Source organism: Pipistrellus kuhlii, unplaced genomic scaffold, assembly GCF_014108245.1.
Source record: "Pipistrellus kuhlii isolate mPipKuh1 unplaced genomic scaffold, mPipKuh1.p scaffold_m20_p_2, whole genome shotgun sequence".
NCBI classification, from domain to species: Eukaryota; Metazoa; Chordata; class Mammalia; order Chiroptera; family Vespertilionidae; genus Pipistrellus; species Pipistrellus kuhlii.
In genome coordinates, this window is record NW_023425515.1 from 160,514,798 (window position 1) to 160,535,750 (window position 20,953).

Sequence of the window (20,953 nt, forward strand, 5' to 3'; positions counted from 1 at the left end):
CCCCCCAAAGTCACAAGCCATTTTTTAGTTCATTCCCCAAGTGTATTTGCTTTAAAAGTTTTAAAATAAACTGTTCTTTTCTAGTAGAGAAATTATTTTTGTAAACTAGTTTACCTGCTAGGCCCAAGTTTTAAAACAAGAAAGGGAAGAAATATATGATACATAAGATATACAAACAGTTTCATCAGAAATAATTAGGGAGTTAATTACTCCTCAAAAACTAATAAAAATAACTTTTAGGTACAAAGATAATAAAAAGTGTATCATTTACCTCTTAATTGAAAGATTTTTACAAACTTTGTTGAAAAACTCTGTTTCTGCATTTTGGCTTTTAGCACTCAGTTCAAAATGTATTGGATTCTTGTCAGAAGGTTCAACATTCTGAAATAAAGCAGGTCACATTTTGATATGTGTAATTTGAGATGTATAACACCAGAAAATTTTATTTAGATGAAAAGTAGCTCTGAAATACTAGGGGGAGATTCCTGATTACTGTAACCTTTTTTGAAAAAAGAATTTTATTGAGATATTAAAGGCCCAGTACACAAAATTCATGCAAGGGTGTGGTCCCTAGGCCTGGCTGGAGATCCAAAGAGTGAGCATATGGCATGGAAAGGCAGGTCCCAGCTGACCTCTGGGCCTTGGGCAGATCCTGGGCTCCCAGACCCCTGCATGCCCCCCTCCGCCTGAGTCACGGCACCTAAGTTCCCATGTGGAGATGCAATGAGCACAGCTGAATGCCATGGGCCAGGGTACAGCGTGGGCCTCTGGGCCGCCCAGCTGCGCTGTACAGAAGCCAGGCAGGAAGCGGGCTCTCTCATGGCTGGCCTTGTAGACTGGCTTCTGCACAAACCCATGGGGAGCCCAGCTCACCCAGAAGAAGCCACACAGGTGCAGGGTGGGCTCGTTGTGGGCACCTGGAACCTGAGCTTGGGGCCTTCCCTAGCGAATGAACCCTGGCATCCCGGGGGAGGGCAGCAGGGGAAGTGAGAGTGAGCTCGGTGGACACCCCGCATTCTCACTGCAACTCAGTCCCCATGACCCCCATCCCCAGGTAGTGGGTGAGAGGTCACAGGGCAACACCAACACCTGCCATGTTCCGCACCGCCCCCTGGTGATCAGCCCACATCATAGCGAGCAAATTCCTAGTTGAACTCCTAGTTGAGGGGACAATTTACATAGTAGGCTTTTATTCAATAGGATAACTGACATAACATTAGTTTCAGGATACAACAGACTCAATATCTGTATATATTATGAAATGCTCACTAAAGTAATTGTATTAACATCTATTACCATACAGATAACAGGTGTTAAGTAAACTTTTTTTTTCTTATGATGAGAACTTTTAAGATCTACTCTCTTAGCAACTTTCAAATATAACTGACTCGTAAGCAACATGAGAGCTAGGAGTGCCGACCTCCTGAGCAAGAAAATACACAAATAATGATAGTAGGCCCTCTGGCATACCCAGGTTCCCAACCTCAGAGTTGACCCTTGAAAAGTGTGGGTTTGAACTGCACTGGTCAACTGAAAATAAATAAATGTGCACATAGGTGGACCTGAGCAATTCAAATCCATGTTGTTCAATGGTCAATTATATACAATATACTACCAGGTTGATAAATTTCTATTGTCAATAAATAATAACTTTAAGCAAAAAAAAAAAAAAAATTATATACAATATAGTAATTATAGTCATCAGGCTGTACATTACATCTCTTGAACCTACTTATTTTATAGCTGAAAGTTTGTACCTTTATAGTACCTTCACCCATTTCTCTCACCTCCCTAATCCCACCTCTGGCAACCACTAATCTGTTCTCTGTACTTTTTTTTTTTTTTTTAATATATTTTATTGATTTTTTACAGAGAGGAGGAGAGAGGGATAGAGAGCTAGAAACGTCGATGAGAGAGAAACATTGACCAGCTGCCTCTTGCACACTCCCTACTGGAGATGTGCCCGCAACCAATGTACATGCCCTTGACCAGAATGAAACCTGGGACCTTTCAGTCCACAGACCGACGCTCTACCACTGAGCCAAACCGGTTTCGGCTCTGTAGTTATTTTTATTTTTTTTAAATTCCACATATAAATGAGATCATATGCTATTTGTCTTTCTCTATTTCTTAGCATATACCTTCATATGTTAGTGACAAATGGCAAAATTTCCTTGTTTTTAATGGCTGAATAATATTCCACTGTATATATGTACCATGTTTTCTTTATTCATTCATCTATTGATGGACACTTAGGGTTGCTTCCATGCCTCAGCTATTGCAAATAATGCTGCAATGGACATGGGGGTGCAATTATTCTTCTGAATTAGTGTTTTCATTTCCTCCAGATAAATACCCAGCAGTTAAACTGCTGGATTGCATGGTAGTACTATTTTTATGTAACTACCTCTTTTATACTGTCCATGTCCCTGCTACAAAAGTATTAATCACCTGTATTATGTAACTCCCTCAATAAACAGGGATTCAGTTAAAATGGCAACTTTAAATTGATGATGCAACATAAAGAATGAGTAAATGATATTTCTAAAATAGAAATAAATTAGATTTTGTTTAAGATGATTATATTTAAAATTAAAATGCAAAAACTTAATTCATAAACTGATACAACCTATAAATAAAATGAAATCAGGCAAAAAATAAGATCTGAGTAAAAACATATCGTTATTCAGTTGCTCAACATTTTAATAAAATACTGAAAATTTTTATTATTGGTTTGAGACCTAGAACTAACCATTTTAATGAAAAGTATTTTTTGAATATTTTTACAAAATGACACATATGAATTTTTATGTATTTATTAGATACAGTAACAATATATTCTGATTCCTGGGATTATATATGATTAACACTGACTTTTAAGTGTGAGAAACCATCAGTTACACCCCTATATTTTAAAAGTAATAATTAGGACAAAGAAAACACTAAAATTACAAATTAACTCTCTGGATCATAAAAAGATACAACATATAAATTACTGATATCATGCTCAAAGGTTTTAGGAAAAAAAGGGCAAGCTATTCTGTGAGTAACCTTTGACCCAATATTATAATTTAGTTCTGGAAATATGACCTCAAATTAATAAAGCAAAATAAACCATAAACAAATAAGGTAATATTCAGCAAGATTGATTATAAATATAAAACCTAATAGTTACTTTGGGTATTGGGCTTATCAATCAAATCAAATCACTTACTTTAAAAAGATGTAATGTTTCATTGCTGGTTAGTAGCTGGAATCGAAGGTCAGGTAACCTGCCATCGCAAGGGAGGCATTCATAAAACTCAGGATCCTTATGTGTCACAGAATATAGAACTATAATGAAATTTCCAGATTCTGAAAAAACTCTGGATGAAAAAATGTCATTTAATTAAAATGTACTGAAGATAACAAGAGTATACTCAAAGAACTTTATATGAATCTCTCAATCTAGTTAACAGACTGAAATTTTTGGGAGAAAACTAGGGGGCAAATTCATGCTTACTTTTTAATGCTATTAATTTATAATTTCAATCGTTTTTTTTCTAAGAGAGAAGAGGGTGAGAGAGAGAGAGAGAGAGGAAGGGGTAGAGAGGAGGGTGAGAGAAAGAGAGGTGGAAAGAGAAACACCGATTTATCATCTCACTTATTTATGCATTTATTGGTTGATTCTGGCATGTGCCCTAACCAGGGATCAAACCTGAAACATTGGCATATTGGGATGAATGCTCTAACCAATGGAGTTACCCAGCCAAGGCGATTTTTAATTTTTAAATACATTATGGGGGAAAAAATGTCTTGTAAAAACTTCAAACAAGACAACAATATAAAATGAAAACTACCCCACTCCAGTCTCCAGTTTAGTATATATACTTCCAGATTTTCTCCAAGGCATACAAGAACATTTTATAGAATTTAACAAAAACAAGTCCATAATAGTTGGTTTTAGTATATATTTTAAAGACTCTTGATGAGTTTTGGCAGTCTTTCTGAAGGGCAATTTGGCATTGTGTACCAAAATTTAAAATTATACTCTGACCAGAAAGACCACTTTTAGTAATTTATTCTACAAATATTCCAAAATATGCAAAGATAAATACAAAAAAAGTACAAGTTTTTAAAATGTTATATATTAATTACTATTCACTTTTAAAATGTGTTAAATCTGTACATGCTAAGATGTAACGATCTACAAGGAATAACGATACAGAGAAAAAAGCAACATACAGAAAAGAACATATGCTCCCATTTGTGACATAATTTTTTAAAATATATATATCTTATTGATTTTTTAGAGAGGAAGAGAGAGGGACAGAGAGTAAGAAACATCCAAGAGAGAGAAACATTGATCAGCTGCCTCTTGCACACTCCCCACTGGGGATGTGCCCATAACCAAGGTACATGACCTTGACCGGAATCGAACCTGGAACCCTTGAGCCTGTAGGCTGGCGCTCTATCCACCAAGCCAAACAGGTTTCGGCAATGACTTAACTTTTATAGGCCAGCGGATTGTGCACTGCATGTTGCAGGAAGGAAGCACAAAATACTATTTAACAGCAGATTGTCTCTGCGGATAGGGTCTGGTGGAATGTGGTAGAAGATATTTTTATTGTATATCTTTATTAATGTCTGTCTGATTTATTACAATATATTTGAATAAAGATATTTTCCCCCCAATGTGTATTATAGCCATCCAAGGTAGACAGAAACACACTTTGGAATTTTCATTTAATAGATGAAGAAGGTGCAAGGCAAAAAGTCTATCCTCAGGCCAAAACTGGTTTGGCTCAGTGGATAGAGGGTTGGCCTGTGGACTGAAAGGTCCTGGGTTCGATTCCGGGCAAGGGCATGTACCTTGGTTGCAGGCACATCCCCAGCGGGGGGTGTGCAAGAGGCAGCTGATCAATGATTCTCTCTCATTGATGTTTCTAATTCTCTATCCCTCTCTCTTCCTCTCTGTAAAAAATCAATAAAATGTATTTTTTTTTTAAAGTGTATCCTCAAAGTGAGAATTTAAAAAATTTTGTACAAAGTAACAAAATTAAATGAGGAGGTGAGGTTATAAATAAAGTGTCCCTATTAATTCCAATGCTTGTACTTTAGTTCCAGGAAGAAAATCAAACATTTCCTCTCCAATATTTCTTAGAGTGCTAGTAGTATCACTGTGTAACTCAATAAAACACTTATAACAAATTCAAACTCATTTCACAGAAAATTGATCTCTTTATTTATAAAATAGAATGCTAGAGTAGATAAGTTCTAAGGTGCTCCCCCCACTCCTAAAAAGTGTATCTTTTGTGTTACAGTTCTGCATTAGGCAAGTAAATTCCTTCATATTTCCAAATATGGTGTGACCTCACCTTTGATGTTATTCCTATTTAATATAAGCTTTGTTTTTCTAATGTGCTTGTTCTTCTAGTTTATAAGTATTATAAAAGGTTAGGCTCCACATCAATTTCAAGATCAATAAAATATGAATGGAGAAAAAGATCAAAATAAAATACTACAATAGCACTTGCCTTTCTTGAATAGAGGAATTGAACATGTATCGTAAGCAGCAAGCCCACACCTGAGGACTATATATATGTATAATACCAGAGAGCCATCTAAAAGAAAAAATAGAAATAAAAAACTATAGTCATTTACAAATTGATATTTAATATACTTTAGATCATGTTGTTAGAGAAATATGGCAGAGATTTTTGGCATTCACCAGCAATATGTTAAAGACCTCATAAATAAGAAATCTATGAACACCAGACCATGATAATAATTGAGAGAATAGATACAAATCCTCCTACATAATAGAGAGCTAATATGCAAATGATCATCACACCCGAACTGTTCAAACACTCAACACTGGGGGGAGAGGAATGGGGACCAGCCAGACTGCGACCCAGGAGAGGTACAAGCTGACCACCCACCCTGTAGTCCCTGGCGCCGGCAGCTGTGCCTGTACCTGTGGCCTGGGAAAGGGACAAGCCACCCGCCCCTTGATCCCCTGCAGCTGTGGCCAGCCCAGGTGAAGCTGGCACAGGTCCTGAGTGCCTGCAACTGGCCAGAGGAGGGAATCCTGGGTCCTGGGTGCAGGGTGTGGCAGAGGCGATTAGGGGTGATCAGGCCAGTAGGTGAGCAGTGAAGGTCGATCAGGCAGGCAGAGGTGTTAGGGGTGATCAGGCAGGCGAGCAGTTAGGAACCAGTGGTTCCAGATTGCAAGAGGTAGTCAGGCATCCCCTGAGGGTTCCCAGATTGGAGAGGGTATAAGCCAGGCTAAGGGATGCCACCCCCCTTCCCTGAGCATGAATTTCGTGCACCGGACCTCTAGTATATAAATAGAGAGCTTCTTTCTCTCATTCCTGTCCCACCTGAGATGAAGGGAAAATAGTGGGAGAGAAAATGGTTAACAAGCCCAAAATAAGTTACTGAGAGGATTAAATTCTGTAACATACATTAGTAGCCTGAAACATAAAAGGCTCTTAATAAATATTCATTTAGTAAGAAAGAAAAGTACTAAGTGATTTCACCCTTATGTAGAATCTAATGAACAAAATACACTAACAAACAAGAGAAACAGACTTATATATAGAAAACAGATTGACAGCTGTCCGAGGGGAGAGGGATTGGTGGGCTGGGTGAAAAAGGTGAAGGGATTAAGCACAAAACCCTACACAAATTCTTAGACAAAACTATGACCATTACCAGAGGGAAAGGGAGGATGAGGGAGGTATAAGAGGGCACAGGGGTCAAATGGTGATGAAAGGAGACTTGACTTGGGTGGTAAACACACAATACAATATACAGATGATGTATACAAAAATTGTACACCTGCAGCCTATATAATCTTATTAATCAACTAGAGGCCTGGTGCACAAAATTCGTGCAGGGGGGTGGTAGTGGGGGAGGGGAAGGTGTCCCTTCAGCCCAGCCTGCAACCTCTCTAATTTGGGACCGCTGGCTCCTAACTGCTCACCTGCCTGCAGGCCTGATTGCCCCCAACTGCCTCCCCTGCTGATCTGGTCGCACCTAACTGCCCAGCTCTGCTGACCTGGTCACTCCACACAGCCTGCTGTTTAGTTGTTTGGTTGTCCCTCACTAACCCCGCTGCCGGCATGGTTGCCCCAAGCAGCCTGCTGTTCGGTCATTACTATGAGGGTGTCCTGACCAATTTGCACATTACCCTTTTATTAGTATAGATGTCACCCCAATAAATTCAATTAAAAAATATTCACTTAGCATCAAAAGCCCATAGCCAATACCAAAAGCAAAGCAAACAAAATTAAGTAGATTTCATAACCCACAGAACATTTGTGTATTCTCATTTTTAAACTTTGCACATACTATAATATTTCTTCATATGGGCTCCCTCTCCACCAAGCTTCGCTTCTATGATCCAAACACTTAAAAGTCCAGCTCAAGAGAGAAAATGTCCACATCATTTCTCTTACAAGTACTAATAGCGCTCTGTTAGGTTGCTCATTTCATAGCAAATCATATACTTCCTTATTATTTCTCAATGCATGAATATTTGAATATTTCATCATCTCACCTTGATTATAAATCTCTTGAGGAGTTTTAAATCTTAACACAACACCAAACATAATACTATACATATGATAAGCACCCAATAAATACGGAATGAATATATATTTTTGACTAATTTGTTTAAATGTCATTAAACACTAACTCAAAAGAGAAAACCATTAACATTTATGGAAGTCCTACAAAATTGCCCGACAGTGAATTTAAAGTGTTATTCTAGCCCTGTGTTCTTCAAGGTGCCTTCAGGACAGTGGGTAGTGAAGAAAGTTAAAGAAATCAGGCTCCAATGCTTTGACTTCAACCAAAAGAGCCCAACTTTATGTTTTATAAACTAAAGTTCTTCCTAAGATTGGACAAAAATCAGATTCTGCTATTAAAATAAGAAAACTTAAGAATCATTGGCTGTTGTGGTTTATAAGGTAATCTAACTCTTAATTAGATATTCATAGTATGTTTATCATATACATTTAAACACATTATGTGGCTGAAAATGTTTTCATAAATAATGCAACACTTACATTCCCACTAATGGAAGAGAATAAACCTTGGGATCAGATTCCAGCAAAAGTAACAATTTGCGTGTTTCATCCATGGTAAGATATCTAAACAGAAAACATTCATGTAAAAACATCTGTAAGTATTTACTTTTTACCTTTAAAAGAGATCATCTGAGTGCTGAAGCACATTTTAAGCAAGAGAGATAATTCAAATGAATAATTTCTTTCACACACATGTACACAAAGAAAACAGTTCAAAATATAAAACAGTACTCCAGTAAGAGGAGATTAAAGATATTCAATATCTTAAAATTCAAACTATCTATTAAAGTGGTCATTGAAAATTACATACCCTTTAAAAAGTTTTTGCTCCAAAAGTGTCAACTAATTTTAATCAAAAGTAATAAAATCAAGGCTAACAATTTCAGAACCATACAGGCTCCCCAGGGAGAAGTGAATTTCCTTTTACTGTAAGTGTTCAAACATCCACATCTGTTGACAAGACTGCAACAGATGTGACTTCTCACTGAAGGAAGTTGAATTAGGTGAGAGTCCTCCAACCACTATCACAGAGCTTTGGAACTATCATGACAGAACTCAAAAGTTCACTAAACTCTAAAAGGATATTATGTTTATACTTTGTTATTATGCTTATTACTTACAGTAAGTTTTAAGGATATGAGTAACTACAGATGAATTGTGGAGAGTAAATTTTATTGATATGGCATTAAAATACAAAAACTAAAACAATGCTATTTGTGATATTAAGTCTCAATAGTCTACGGAGGATATATTCAATTGCTATAATAACCTTAAAACACAAAGATAATGATTTTATCAGGCCATGTGACAAGATGACTAAGCCTGAGTTGTCAGGATTTACTGATGACACTCATACATATTTTGTAATCTCTTCTGTATTGCCTACCTGATAAATTCCTACTCTCTAATAGAACCAGCTAAGGTTTTCCATGATTTTCTCAGGCAATTCACACATACCTTCCTGCTTCCCCTAGTCTGTACATATTATCTTTACCCACATCATGTTTACACATTAATATACTTAATGGACAATAAGTATGCCTTTTAAAAGTCCATTTAATTCCATTGTCTAACATAATACCTATTCCATAATGGATCCTAATAAATTAGGGTAAACAAATGAATGTGGTCAAGAAAAAGGAGAAATGTCACAAATTTAATACATAATTACAGACAATAGGGGCAAGGAGAATGGAAAATTAGGATATTGAACATCATGGGTTACTGGTAGTATGCCAAGAGGTCACAGAAGGATAATTTAGAGAAAATAATTCACTAGTAGATGGGCATGGGTACTAAGAATAACAAATTAATATTTTTGTTAATTAACACAAATTCCCATGTCCCAACTGAGAATCACTTTCCTATTTCAAGGAAATTACTTTTCTGTTGTTTTTTATTAATCCTCACCCAAGGATATTTTTCCATTGCTTTTCAGAAAGAGTGGAAGAGTGGAAAGGAGGGAGGGAGAGAAACATCAACATGAATGAGATGCATGCAGTGGTTGCCTCCCACATTTACCCCAAGTGGGATTGGGGATGAAACCTGCAATCCAGGTAAGTGCCCTAAACTTACCTGGGCCAACATTCTAACCGTTGCTCAGTTGCTCACACTGGCCAGGACTCTCCATGTAAATTAAATGTTACATTTAATTCAGACATTTTTATCACCATCACATTTAACCATTCCATGATTATGGAATCTACCAACATTTTTTTAATGCCATTCCAACCAGAAAGGTCAGCATGTGGGATCTTTCTTGCTGTTCCAGGAACCCTCTGAAAAGAAAATCCTCCCTTCTCCTTAACCTCTTTTGAAGAGGTATTTTTTTTTAGAGAATAAGACTTGGAGTTGAGTGTACCTTGGCAAACAATTCTGGCTCTAGAGACCTAACAGGAACTAGGGTGGAGTCTAGTGGGAAAGGAAGCCAGAGTGAACTGCTTAGACTTTAAAGCAGAGGGTGCTTACATTGTCTAATCTAGCTCAGTAGACAATGGGTAAAGAAAGTAGATGAGGATTCAGGGAAGCAGTCCTGCTGAGGAGCAGAAAGCATGCAATTTAGCTAACATTTCCTAAGAAACTAAGAGTGCTGCTAGGAAGCTGGAGAGGATACTGCTCCAGCTACATGAGGAAACTCCACCCTCAAGTGGTTGACAATTTGGTAAGCAAAAGTACTACAAATTATTATTTATCTCCTTTCTCTATCTGCAATGCTCATTATTAATAATGAAATGATTTAACAATGAAGGAATTCTAAAGCCTCTTTTAGGCTCATAATCAAGCTGTTGTCAAGGGGAAAAAAAAGACAAAGTAAAAAAAAAAGATGACCTAAAATGTAGGCAAAATACAAGGAATAAAATGGTATTACAGAGAATAATTTTTCCTTGTATTTTCAAATCACAGAATACTACCAATTTTAATATAATTTTTACCACAATTTTTTGGGGTAGGGTAGGCACAACTCTTTAAGAAAAATCTATATTCAGCAAAAAATTAATAACTACATTTTCATCTTCCTTGGTTATTTATTTAGCATTGCAGACCTCTGGCATGTAAAATGTAAACTGACTACACAATTATTTCATACTAGAGGCCTGGTGCATAAAAATTCATACACTTGGCTAAAACCAGTTTGGCTCAGTGGATAGAGAGTCAGCCTACAAACTGAAGGGTCCCAGGTTCGATTCTGGTCAAGGGCAAGTACCTTGGTTGCAGGCACATCCCCAGCAAGGGGTGTGCAAGAGGCAGCTGATCGATGATTCTCTCTCATCTATGTTTCTAACACTCTCTCCTTCTCTCCTCCTCTGTAAAAAATCAATAAAATATATATTTTTAAAAAATTCATACACTTGGAGAGGGTCCCTTAGCCTGGCCTGTGCACACTCACAGTCCGGGACCTCTTGGAGGATGTCGGACTGATGGCTTAGGCCCGCTCTCCAGGGAATCGAGCCTAAGCTGTAAGTCAGACATCTCTCTGGCAGCCCAGGAGCACAGGGGATGTCCAACTAATGGTTTAGCGCTGCCTTGGAAGTGGAGGTGGGAGAGGCTCCCACCACCATCACTGCACCAGCCAGCCATGAGCCGGCTTCTAGCTGAGATGCGCTCCCCATATTGAAGCACACTGACCACCAGAGGACAGCTCCTGTGTTGAGCATCTGCCCCCTGGTGGTCAGTGTGTGTCATAGTGATCAGTCGTTCCGCCATTAGGGTTAATTTGTGTATTATCCTTTTATTATATAAGATTATTTGCATATTGTGAAAATATACTAATGTGACCAACAAATAAAAATTTTAGATTAATAGATGGTTTACTTACCCATATTTATAGATACCTTGAACTTGAGAAATGTTAAGATTACTGCTCAAGTTTCTTGCCAGAGCTGTAGGAATAATGGAGATGGGCTTCACCGGTATACATTTAAAGGTATTTGCTAGAGTTACTGCTGCCCAATGTAAGTCAAAATCCACATTGTCCAAACTCTCTCTGGAAGTGATATGAGCTCTTAGGGAAAGCAGTTTACCACAATCCAAGGACTCTTTGCTACGTATATGGTGCTGCAGAGCCTGAAAAGTCAACATTATACAATTATTTTAGAATTATACAATTATTATTTCCTCTTTTCAGAAACTTTCAATGACTCTACATAACCCATATGACAAAGTTCAAATTCATTAACCTGGCAGACAAGTCTCTCTATAATCTGGCCAAACTAATATTCCAGACTGACTACACACAAATCCAGCCAAAATCTATACTAGTATTGTCAACCTGAGCACATACTACACTTAGCTATCCTGGTCACACTGCTTCCTCTTCTGGAATGCTACCCATGTTGAATTATGAATTATCAAGTTGTCATCAAATCTCACCTTAAAAGCTGAATTGAAGTCATCTGCACTGTGTACTATTATTTCTTTTGAACAAAGTCCATTAGTTTGGACTTTGCATGGAATCACAAAGTCCCCAGGAAGAGAAGCAGTAGGGGTTCTTTCAGAGCATCCAGGTACTTCTCGACCAGGATCAAAGCGATCTATTGTCAATATTACACTTTCTTCATCTAAAGTACAAAAATAGCAATTATTACATAGCATACCAACTAAAAATTTAAAAGCAATCAAGCAAGTATATGTTATAGCAGACCATTGTATTCATACTAATGGTAATACAAACTCTTAGCATATGCATATATTTTTCCACCTGACTAGACTGTGAAAATTGTGATGAATAGTGTCAAGTTTTACTCTTTTTCATAACTGGCATACAGCAAAGAACATTAGCACTAAATATATTACAATAATTGGCTAGATCAGTAAACATAAACTCTACTATAGTAATAAAAATAATTTTTTTAAAGAATATTACCTTCATCTACTGTGAGAGAACCAAGTAAAAAGCATGGCAAGTTCTTTTTATTCTGCTTAGCATGTCGACAAGCAAGTCGGATTGTCTTTTCAGTTATCACAAGCTTTGGATTTCTGAAAAACAACAAGTCTTTTATAAAGGTAGTGGATCTGATATCCTAAAAAAACCCTCCTGCCATGAAATGCTGTCTGAAATATAACACATCTTTAAATATGTACAGAAAAATCATTGTCAGGAAATCCCAGGGTCAAAGGCAGGGCATAGGGAGGGCTGCCTGGAAATCAGAACTACAATAAGCAGACACTGAGGCTATATCTGTTCTCCAGGCACTTGCTTATTTTTATGAATCATACAGAGAATGAGAAACTATGAGGCTAGCCTCCTATTTTTGTAAAATTTGAATGAAATAGTCATATCCATTGTTTTCTTATCATCTAGTATTAATGAATATAAAACAAAAATAATTATCCAAGTGTTTAAAAAAATATAAAAGACTAAAATATGAGCAAGGAACAAGATTCTATTAAAAATACTAACCCTGCCGAAACCAGTTTGGCTCAATGAATAGAGCGTCGGCCTGTGGACTGAAGGGTCCCGGTTTGGATTCCAGTCAAGGGCATGTACCTTGGTTGTGGGCACATCCCCAGTGGGGGGTGTGCAGGAGGCAGCTGATCGACGTTTCTCTCTAATCGATGTTTCTGGCTTTCTATCCCCCTCCCTTCCTCTCTGTAAAAAAATCAATAAAATATATATTTAAAGGAGTAAAAATAGAAATACTAGCCCTGACTGGTTTGGCTCCGTGGTTAAACCATAAGGCCATGGATTGAAAGGTCCTGGGTTCAATTCCAGTCAAGGACATCTGGCTCCATCCCCAATAGGGGGCATGCAGGAGGCAGCTGATCAATGTTTCTCACCAATGCTTCTCTCTCCCTTCCTCTCTATTTAAAAAAAAAAAGTCAATAAAAATATATTTTATATATATATATTAAAAAAATACTAGCTAATTTGAAAAAAAACACACACACAAAAGACTTGCAGACTTAAAAATAGAATTAAAAACCCAGAGGATTATATAATCAACTGGGGATAGTACACAAGTGTTCATTATTCTATAAACTATACATATCCTACATAATAAAAGGCTAATAAGCAAATTGTCCCCTCGACCAAGAGTTCAAACGGGAGATTACCCAGGGTGAGGGGCTGAGATTAACCAGGTGAGGGGCCGGCCAACTGCCCATGGCCCCACCCCCTTGCAGGACTAATTGAGGTTGGTTGGGACAGGTTGGCCAGACCCCATCTGTGCAGGAATTTGCACACAGGGCCTCTGGTATATTAAAAAGAGTCTTTCACATACTGGTATACTATACTTCCATGTTTAAAAAACCTAAATAAACAGGTTAGATGGCAATTAAGCACAGCTACAAAAAAAATTAATAGAATTGAAGAACAAAAGGAATCACTCAAAACGTAGCACAGAAAGATAATAGGAAATATAGAGAGACAAGGAGAAAGGAATGAACGAGTCTAACAAATATTTAATTGAACTTCTCAAAGACTGTTTCTGTCAGATACCACCTTTCTCTCAAATACCCTCTGACTTGTATCTTCCCTTTAGTTCCTCTATTCAGAAGATCATCAAATGCTATAAAATTTCTTCAAAACCATCCTGTTTCATTCTTTCCTCTTGATCTCAATACTGTTCTAAACCCTTATAATAGCTATTATTTATTGAAAACTTCCGATGTCCAGGCACTGTGTCGACTGATTCTTTATAGAGTAACTCATGTTAGCCTTATTAGAGTACTATGAAACAAGTATCATTACCCCCATCTTATAAATAAGGAAATTGATTTCCTAGCTACTTTACTGAGATCACATAAATAAGAAATAAAGTTAGGCCCTGGCTGGTTTGGCTCAGTGGATAGAGCGTCGGCCTGTGGACTGAAGGGTCCCAGATTCCTGCCAAGGGCACATGCCTGGGATTGTGGGATCGATCCCCAGTGGAGGGCATGCAGGAGGCAGCTGATCAGTGATTCTCTCTCATCATTGATGTTTCTCTCTCTCTCCCTCTCCCTTCCTCTCTAAAATCAATAAAAATAACTTTTTCTAACACTTTAAACCTACGTTTCTATGTCTTTCTTTCAAGATCCTGGCCATATTTATGGAACTATATATTCCTTCTAATATGGTTTAATTACTCAAAATCAATTCAATCTTTTTAATGCTATACAAAGACATCATGCTAAATTGAAGCATTATAAAAATCCTTTCAGTTTTTATTTAGCCTCTTTTGAATTCTTATAATACTTAGAATTCAAAAGGTTTGCAGACTATTTAACTGAAATTATTTCTCAAAGGCATGAAGAATATAATTAAGAAGCAGCAAAAGGGAAGAAATTCTGAAATGGAAAATAAAATAAAAAATTAGTCAGAGTTATCCATTTTGCCTTAAACACTGTTTTGAGTTGAAAAGAGAAACATCTTATACCTGTAGTAATTAAGATGTAAATTGATGAAATCTCCAATTGGCATTGGGTTCCAAAGTGCACATTTTGATGGAGGAAAATAAAATGGTACCATCTTGCTTGAAGAAAACCTTAAAAGAAAATTTTCAAATCAAAGAACAATGAAAAGGAAACTTAGTAGAAATTTTATAAGAAACAGTTTAACTTTATATGATGAAGTTTTGCAGACTAGTTTTGTTATTTTAGAAGAGTTGAAAATATTTTTAAAAAGTAAAAGAAAAAAATCACTTGTAGCTACTATCAAGAGAAAAAGCACTATAAATTTAGGTATAGCTTTTTTCCTTATGCATACATAAATTTACATATATAGAAGTTTTAAAAAAAGAACCAGGAGTACTAATCTTATAAAATTCCCTTTTAATAACAGAAAAAAGAGTATAAGCCATGACTAGGAGGTCACAGTTTAAATGCTGGTCAGGGCATATACCTGGGATTGCAGGCTCCATCACCAGTAACGGGTGTGCAGGAGGCAGCCAATCAATGATTCTCTCTCATCACTGATGTTTCTCTCTCTCCCTTCCTCTCTGAAATCAATAAAAATACATTAAAAATTAAAGAAAAAAGTCTGAAGAATGCCCTGGTTGGTTGATTCCATTGGTTGAAGCATCATCCTGTATGCCAAAAGGTTGTGGGTTTGATTCCCTGTCAGGGCACATCATGTTTCCCACTTCCTCTAAAATCAATATATCCTCCAATGAGGATTTTTTTACAAGTCTGGAGATCAACTGATTAGGTCTAAAACATAGCTTCAAGCCGGGACCGGTTTGGCTCAGTGGATAGAGAGTCGGCCTGCGGACTGAAAGGTCCCGGGTTCGATTCTCAAGGGCATGTACCTTGGTTGCGGGCACATCCCCAGTAGGGGGTGTGCAAGAGGCAGCTGATAGATGATTCTCTCTCATCGATGTTTCTAACTCTCTGTCCCTCTCAATTCCTCTCTGTGTAAAATCAATAAAATATAAAAAAAACAAAAAAAAAAAACAACAACAAAAAAAACATAGCTTCAAAATTTGCTAGCTGTGTGAACTTCATCAAGTTATTTAATGTCTCTGTGCCTCAGCTTCCTCACCCATTAAACAGGATAATACCAGTATTCTTGAAAAATTCCTGGCTTATTAGAAATATTAGATATTTATTTTTGCCTCAGTATTTCATAGCACCTTTAAAGCCCAATCTACACTACTTCAGGTTTACTTCATTGTAGTATAGAGCAGAAGTCACATGAGGTTTAAATCCTGGCTATACCACTTACCAATTGTATAACTTTAGCTTGGTTAACCTCTCTAGGCTACAGTTTCCTCATTTAAGAGAAAAGAAGAAAAAAAAGAGGAAGGTAATATTAGTATTTACAATTCAAAGGTTTCTTGTGAAAAGTAATTAAGAATAATGCACGCTAAGCACCTGGATTTCAATAAATGTTGTTAAGGTATATACTTAGACTTTGGAGGAGGGGAGACAAAACATCCTTAAATTGGATGCAAAATTTTGCATGTATGCACATAAGAACTTTTTCTCAGGAAATGAAATGCATGGCTACCAGCTATTTAAAGCAGTTTGTAACTTCAAAATAATTCAAAATTGCTATCCTAAAATCCATAGATTATTGAAAACCAGAGGCTTTACTAAACAAACAAAACCAATCAACAGAAAACTAGAGTTGAAGATTATTTTTAAAAAACACACAAAAATACTAGAATTGAATATGCCAGGAATAACCAGTTTAAAAGATATATATATATACATATACATATATATATATGTGTGTGTGTGTGTGTGTGTGTGTGTGTGTATATATATATATATATATATATATATATATATACTTTTTTTTTTTTTTTTTTTTTTACCAAGAATATAAGGAATAATTTTGACCCAAAAATAAGTCAGCAAAGAGAAGAACTGTTGACAAAATTTCAAATAAGAGATGGCAGTAGAACAGAAGGGCCAATATTAAGTGAAAGACATGATAGCCTCTTTGGGTCACGTTTCCATTGTCTTCATCAAGAACATCTGGCACAAAGAAAGGCAATACAGAGAAAAAAGGTCACACATGGATGGCAATTCTAGTTTAGAAGAAAATAATTCACTTGTCAGCACTAATTGGTGTTCCCTGAGGGAAAAAAAGAACAATAAACGATCCAAAGAAGCAAATAACACAGTCAATTTGCATGGTCCCTCTAGTACAGACAGAGAAAACTGAAGACAGGTGGCAAGCTCCTCCTTCCTACTCCACAGTATCCTAGAAAAAGGCTTAGGGACATTTAAGGAAACTAGGTATCTCCAACGTGAAATTTTTTCCCACCAACGAATTAGGGTTTAGAAGCACTTTCCCACTTGTCTAGGATATAAATAGAATTTTAGCCTTAAGAGTTTAGGTACTATTTTCTATCAGTAAAAACAACCTCTGTGAAACTAAAATAAGGAAAGGAGGGAATGAGACTAAAATTTACCAAGTGCCTACTATGTGCCAGACCCTTTAGTAATCTTATTTAACCATTCACAAAAACCCTTGTTACAGAGAAATTACTATCCCCAATTTACAGATGAGGAAACTCTGGCTTAGTGAAGGGAATGAATTTGATCAAGGTCACCCACCTAATAAGTGGCAGGGCTGAGATACAGACCCAGATCTTCCTGATCCTAAAAATTTATTTTCTTCTATTTCACCCTATCTTTCCAAGTTATGTGAGCAGCTGTAAAAAAAAAAAAAGTTGTATAAAAATATTTCTATACCTGGTGTTCATCTGGGACCCTGCACGAGGATATAGAGGCTCCACAATAGTTGGCGAATGATTTATTAAATTTCAAATGCTCGGTATCCTAAAGAAGAGAGTATTACTAATTAGTGACAAAATAAAAATACATGATTTAACCACTTATTAACAAATTAGACAAACTTAGGTTACTTATTATTCCATTATTTAGAAGATACTTTTATTATTATTATTTTTTGGTAAATTCTCATCTGAGGCTATTTTTGTCATTGGTTTTTCGAGAGAATGGAAGGGAGGGGTAGAGACCGAGAGAACTATTGATGTGAGAGAGTCACATTGATTGGTTGCCTCTCCCACACACCCTGACCTGTGGTGGAGATTGAGCCTACAACCAAGGTATGTGCCCTAAATCGGAATTAAACCCGAGATCGATGCTCTAATCACTTAGCAAAACCGGCTAGGGCTAGAAGATATTTTTTTGGATAAACTCAAGAGGCTGAAAATATTTACAAGAACAAAATTCTATTGAAAGTGCCCTTGTAAGGTTGACTAAGATCCTCTTGGAGATATCTGGAGTTCATGAAGAGCTTCTGTGGATGCAAGTTTTAAACTTTAAAGCCCTTCTATGATGCTTGGTTGTCACAGATAACAGTATTTAGCTTCTTGATCATTGTAACTCACTGTAACACCATAAAATGCCATTAAGCAGAAGAGGTTTAAAACTCCATATGTGTCTCTTCTTTCTTTATGACTTAGGGTAAAAAGATAATGTTGATCCATTTCTCATTTTAAAACAACACAGCCCAGCCAGCATGGCTTAGTGTTTGAATGTTTACCTCTGACCCAGGAGGTCAGGGTTCCATTCCTGGTCAGGGCACATACCCACGTTTAAGGCTCTATTCCCAGTGGTGGACCTGCAGGAGGCAGCCGATCAATGATTCTCTCTCATTATTGATGTTTCTATCGCTCTCTCTTCCTCTCCCTTCCTCCCTGAAATCAATCTATAATAATAAAAGCATAATCTGTTCATTAGACCGGACAGCCAGATGACCTTCCGTGCGAAGCTGGGGATATGAAGGCCAAGCCTCTAACACGAATTTCGTGCATCAGGTTGGTATATAAAACAATACACATGATACCGTTTATTCTCACAGTACCACCCAAGCAATTAAAGCTAGAGAAACTAAAACCACATAACACCTATACCTAGCAAAATATATTCTCCTTGGACAATGGCATCCTATGTCAAATAGAAATCATCAAGTCATCCCTACCTCCCCTTCATCTTCCCCATAAAATTTCTGTCTTTCTCCACCTAGTTCCTCACCATATTTACTGTAAACTCCCCACAGTGCTGCTAGAAGGTTATTTCTATCATATATAAATCTGATCTAAATATTTTCCTTCTTTAAAAGTTGATGGCTCTTCTTTATATACAGAATAATAATAATAAAAAAAAAAACATCACAATCTGGTCCACTCTATTATTCCAACTGTGTCCCTTATCCACTCATACTACATCCCACTCAAACTGAACACTTGCAGTTCCCCGAGTTTGATACCTGCACAGACTGTCTGCCCCCTTTACTTGGAATGCCCTGGTAAACCCCCCAACATCCTCCACAATCCAGCTCTAACACTCCTTCCTCTGTGAAACCATCTCCTACCTAGACATCACTTTGGTTTTATTTTCGCCTATGTTCATACACATGATAGCATTTTCACACTTGCTTGTTTACACGTTATTTTCAGCGGACCACGAATTTCAAACGTTAATCGATCCCTTACTAGAGGACAAGGAATTAGCGAGCATCAGGGGTTTCAGTCCTCGAGAAAATTTCTCAGTGGAAACAACTATAAACTAAGGTGAGAAGACATCCCGCCAGTCCCGATTTTTAACAATTTGTTGAAATCTTTCCAAAAATCGGGCCTTTTTTTTGTTTGTTTGTTTTTAACGCCGCGGGACAAATTGTTAAAAGTCGGGACTGTCAGGACGTCTGGTCTCCTTACTATAAACAGTACATTATTGACTGGAAACCTTTTCACATACCTAAGCAAAAACGATTCTACAGGAATCCGTGATCCGCTAATTCCTCACACTGGTTCCACTGGTTCCTGGAGGGCTGATCCCAACGCGGGGTCCTGAACGCCGCCCACGGTCCTCCTCCGGTCCCCGCTCCGGCCTCTCCGTGAAAATCGAAGCATGAAGCCCGAATCACTACAACCTCCCGTTCAGGCCGGATCTGTTTGTTGAACCGAAACAGAGGTGGGCTCCAGGAAACGCCTCCACCGACTCCGCCCTGAGACGTTGGGGTCGCGGGAACCGAGGCGGCAAACACTAGCTCCTCGAACCGAAACCCGCGCCGCGCCCACTGACTGGTCAGAAACCCGACCCGTCAGGGCGCAGGGGCGGTGCTGGAAGCGTTACGCACGTCCTCCGCGACGGACTTGGGGACCGCCAATCAGCGCCCCGAACAGGCTAGCGTCCGACCAATCCCAAGCCGCCTTAGAGATGAGGTCGACACCGGGGTTCCAGGATCAGGTTCCGGAGGATTTAAACACTTGATGTTCTTAAACGGTTAAGTTCCGGGGTGGGGCGGGCCTTGCACACGCGCAGTGAGAAGCCCAGCCTGGCCGAAATGAGCCAGGTGGAGGAAGTGCTCGCTTCCTTTGTTGTCTTTCCCCGACTAGACTCGGGAGGAACCCTTTATGTGAATTGGCAAGAGTTTTCTCCCAGTATTTTCATAAGAAGCGCCCACTTTTCCATAACAAACATCTTTTAAAAAAATTTCTTCATATGCCGAAACCGGTTTGGCTCAGTGGATAGAGCGTCTGCCTGCGGACTCAAGGGTCCCGAGTTCGATTCTGCTCAAGGGCATGTACCTTGGTTCCGGGCACATCCCCAGTAGGGGGTGTGCAAGAGGCAGCTGATCCATGATTCTCTCTCATGGATGTTTCTAACTCTCTATCCCTCTCTTCCTCTCTATAAAAAATGAATAAAATATAAAAATTTGTGCTCGCTTCAGCAGCACATATACATATATATATGTCTATGTATATATATGTATATGTATATATATAAATTTATTCATATACCGTATTAATGGCATATGGTATAATATATATAGCATATGTATATTATGAGGCATATGGTATTAATATTGGTGTGACTTGTATAAGTATCTCCACAATTAATATTGGTTAATTAGGCCTTCTAGGCCATTTTCTTATATAATTGTCCTAACCATCAAAGTAGGGTTAAAGATGGCACAAACT

General features: G+C 37.8%; 1 protein-coding gene across 4 annotated transcripts in view; it reads right to left on the minus strand.

Moving 5' to 3' along the window:
* STIL (STIL centriolar assembly protein) overlaps window positions 1-20,067 on the minus strand; it is a 43,756-nt gene extending 23,689 nt beyond the window's left edge. The window contains exons 1-10 of one of the 4 annotated variants that reach the window (XM_036446270.2): window positions 19,728-20,066; window positions 17,697-17,783; window positions 14,930-15,037; window positions 12,439-12,551; window positions 11,946-12,133; window positions 11,392-11,639; window positions 8,055-8,138; window positions 5,517-5,603; window positions 3,215-3,365; window positions 272-381 (exon numbers count right to left, since the gene is read on the minus strand). In XM_036446270.2, coding sequence (XP_036302163.1) covers window positions 272-381; window positions 3,215-3,365; window positions 5,517-5,603; window positions 8,055-8,138; window positions 11,392-11,639; window positions 11,946-12,133; window positions 12,439-12,551; window positions 14,930-15,037; window positions 17,697-17,707 — 1,100 coding nt within the window. In that variant the 5' untranslated portion in view covers window positions 17,708-17,783; window positions 19,728-20,066. Of the gene's footprint in view, window positions 1-271; window positions 382-3,214; window positions 3,366-5,516; window positions 5,604-8,054; window positions 8,139-11,391; window positions 11,640-11,945; window positions 12,134-12,438; window positions 12,552-14,929; window positions 15,038-17,696; window positions 17,789-19,727 lie in introns of those variants that run through there. The other 3 variants (XM_036446273.2, XM_036446274.2, XM_036446272.2) reach the window with 3 other exon arrangements.
* Between the last annotated feature and the right edge of the window lie 886 nt (window positions 20,068-20,953).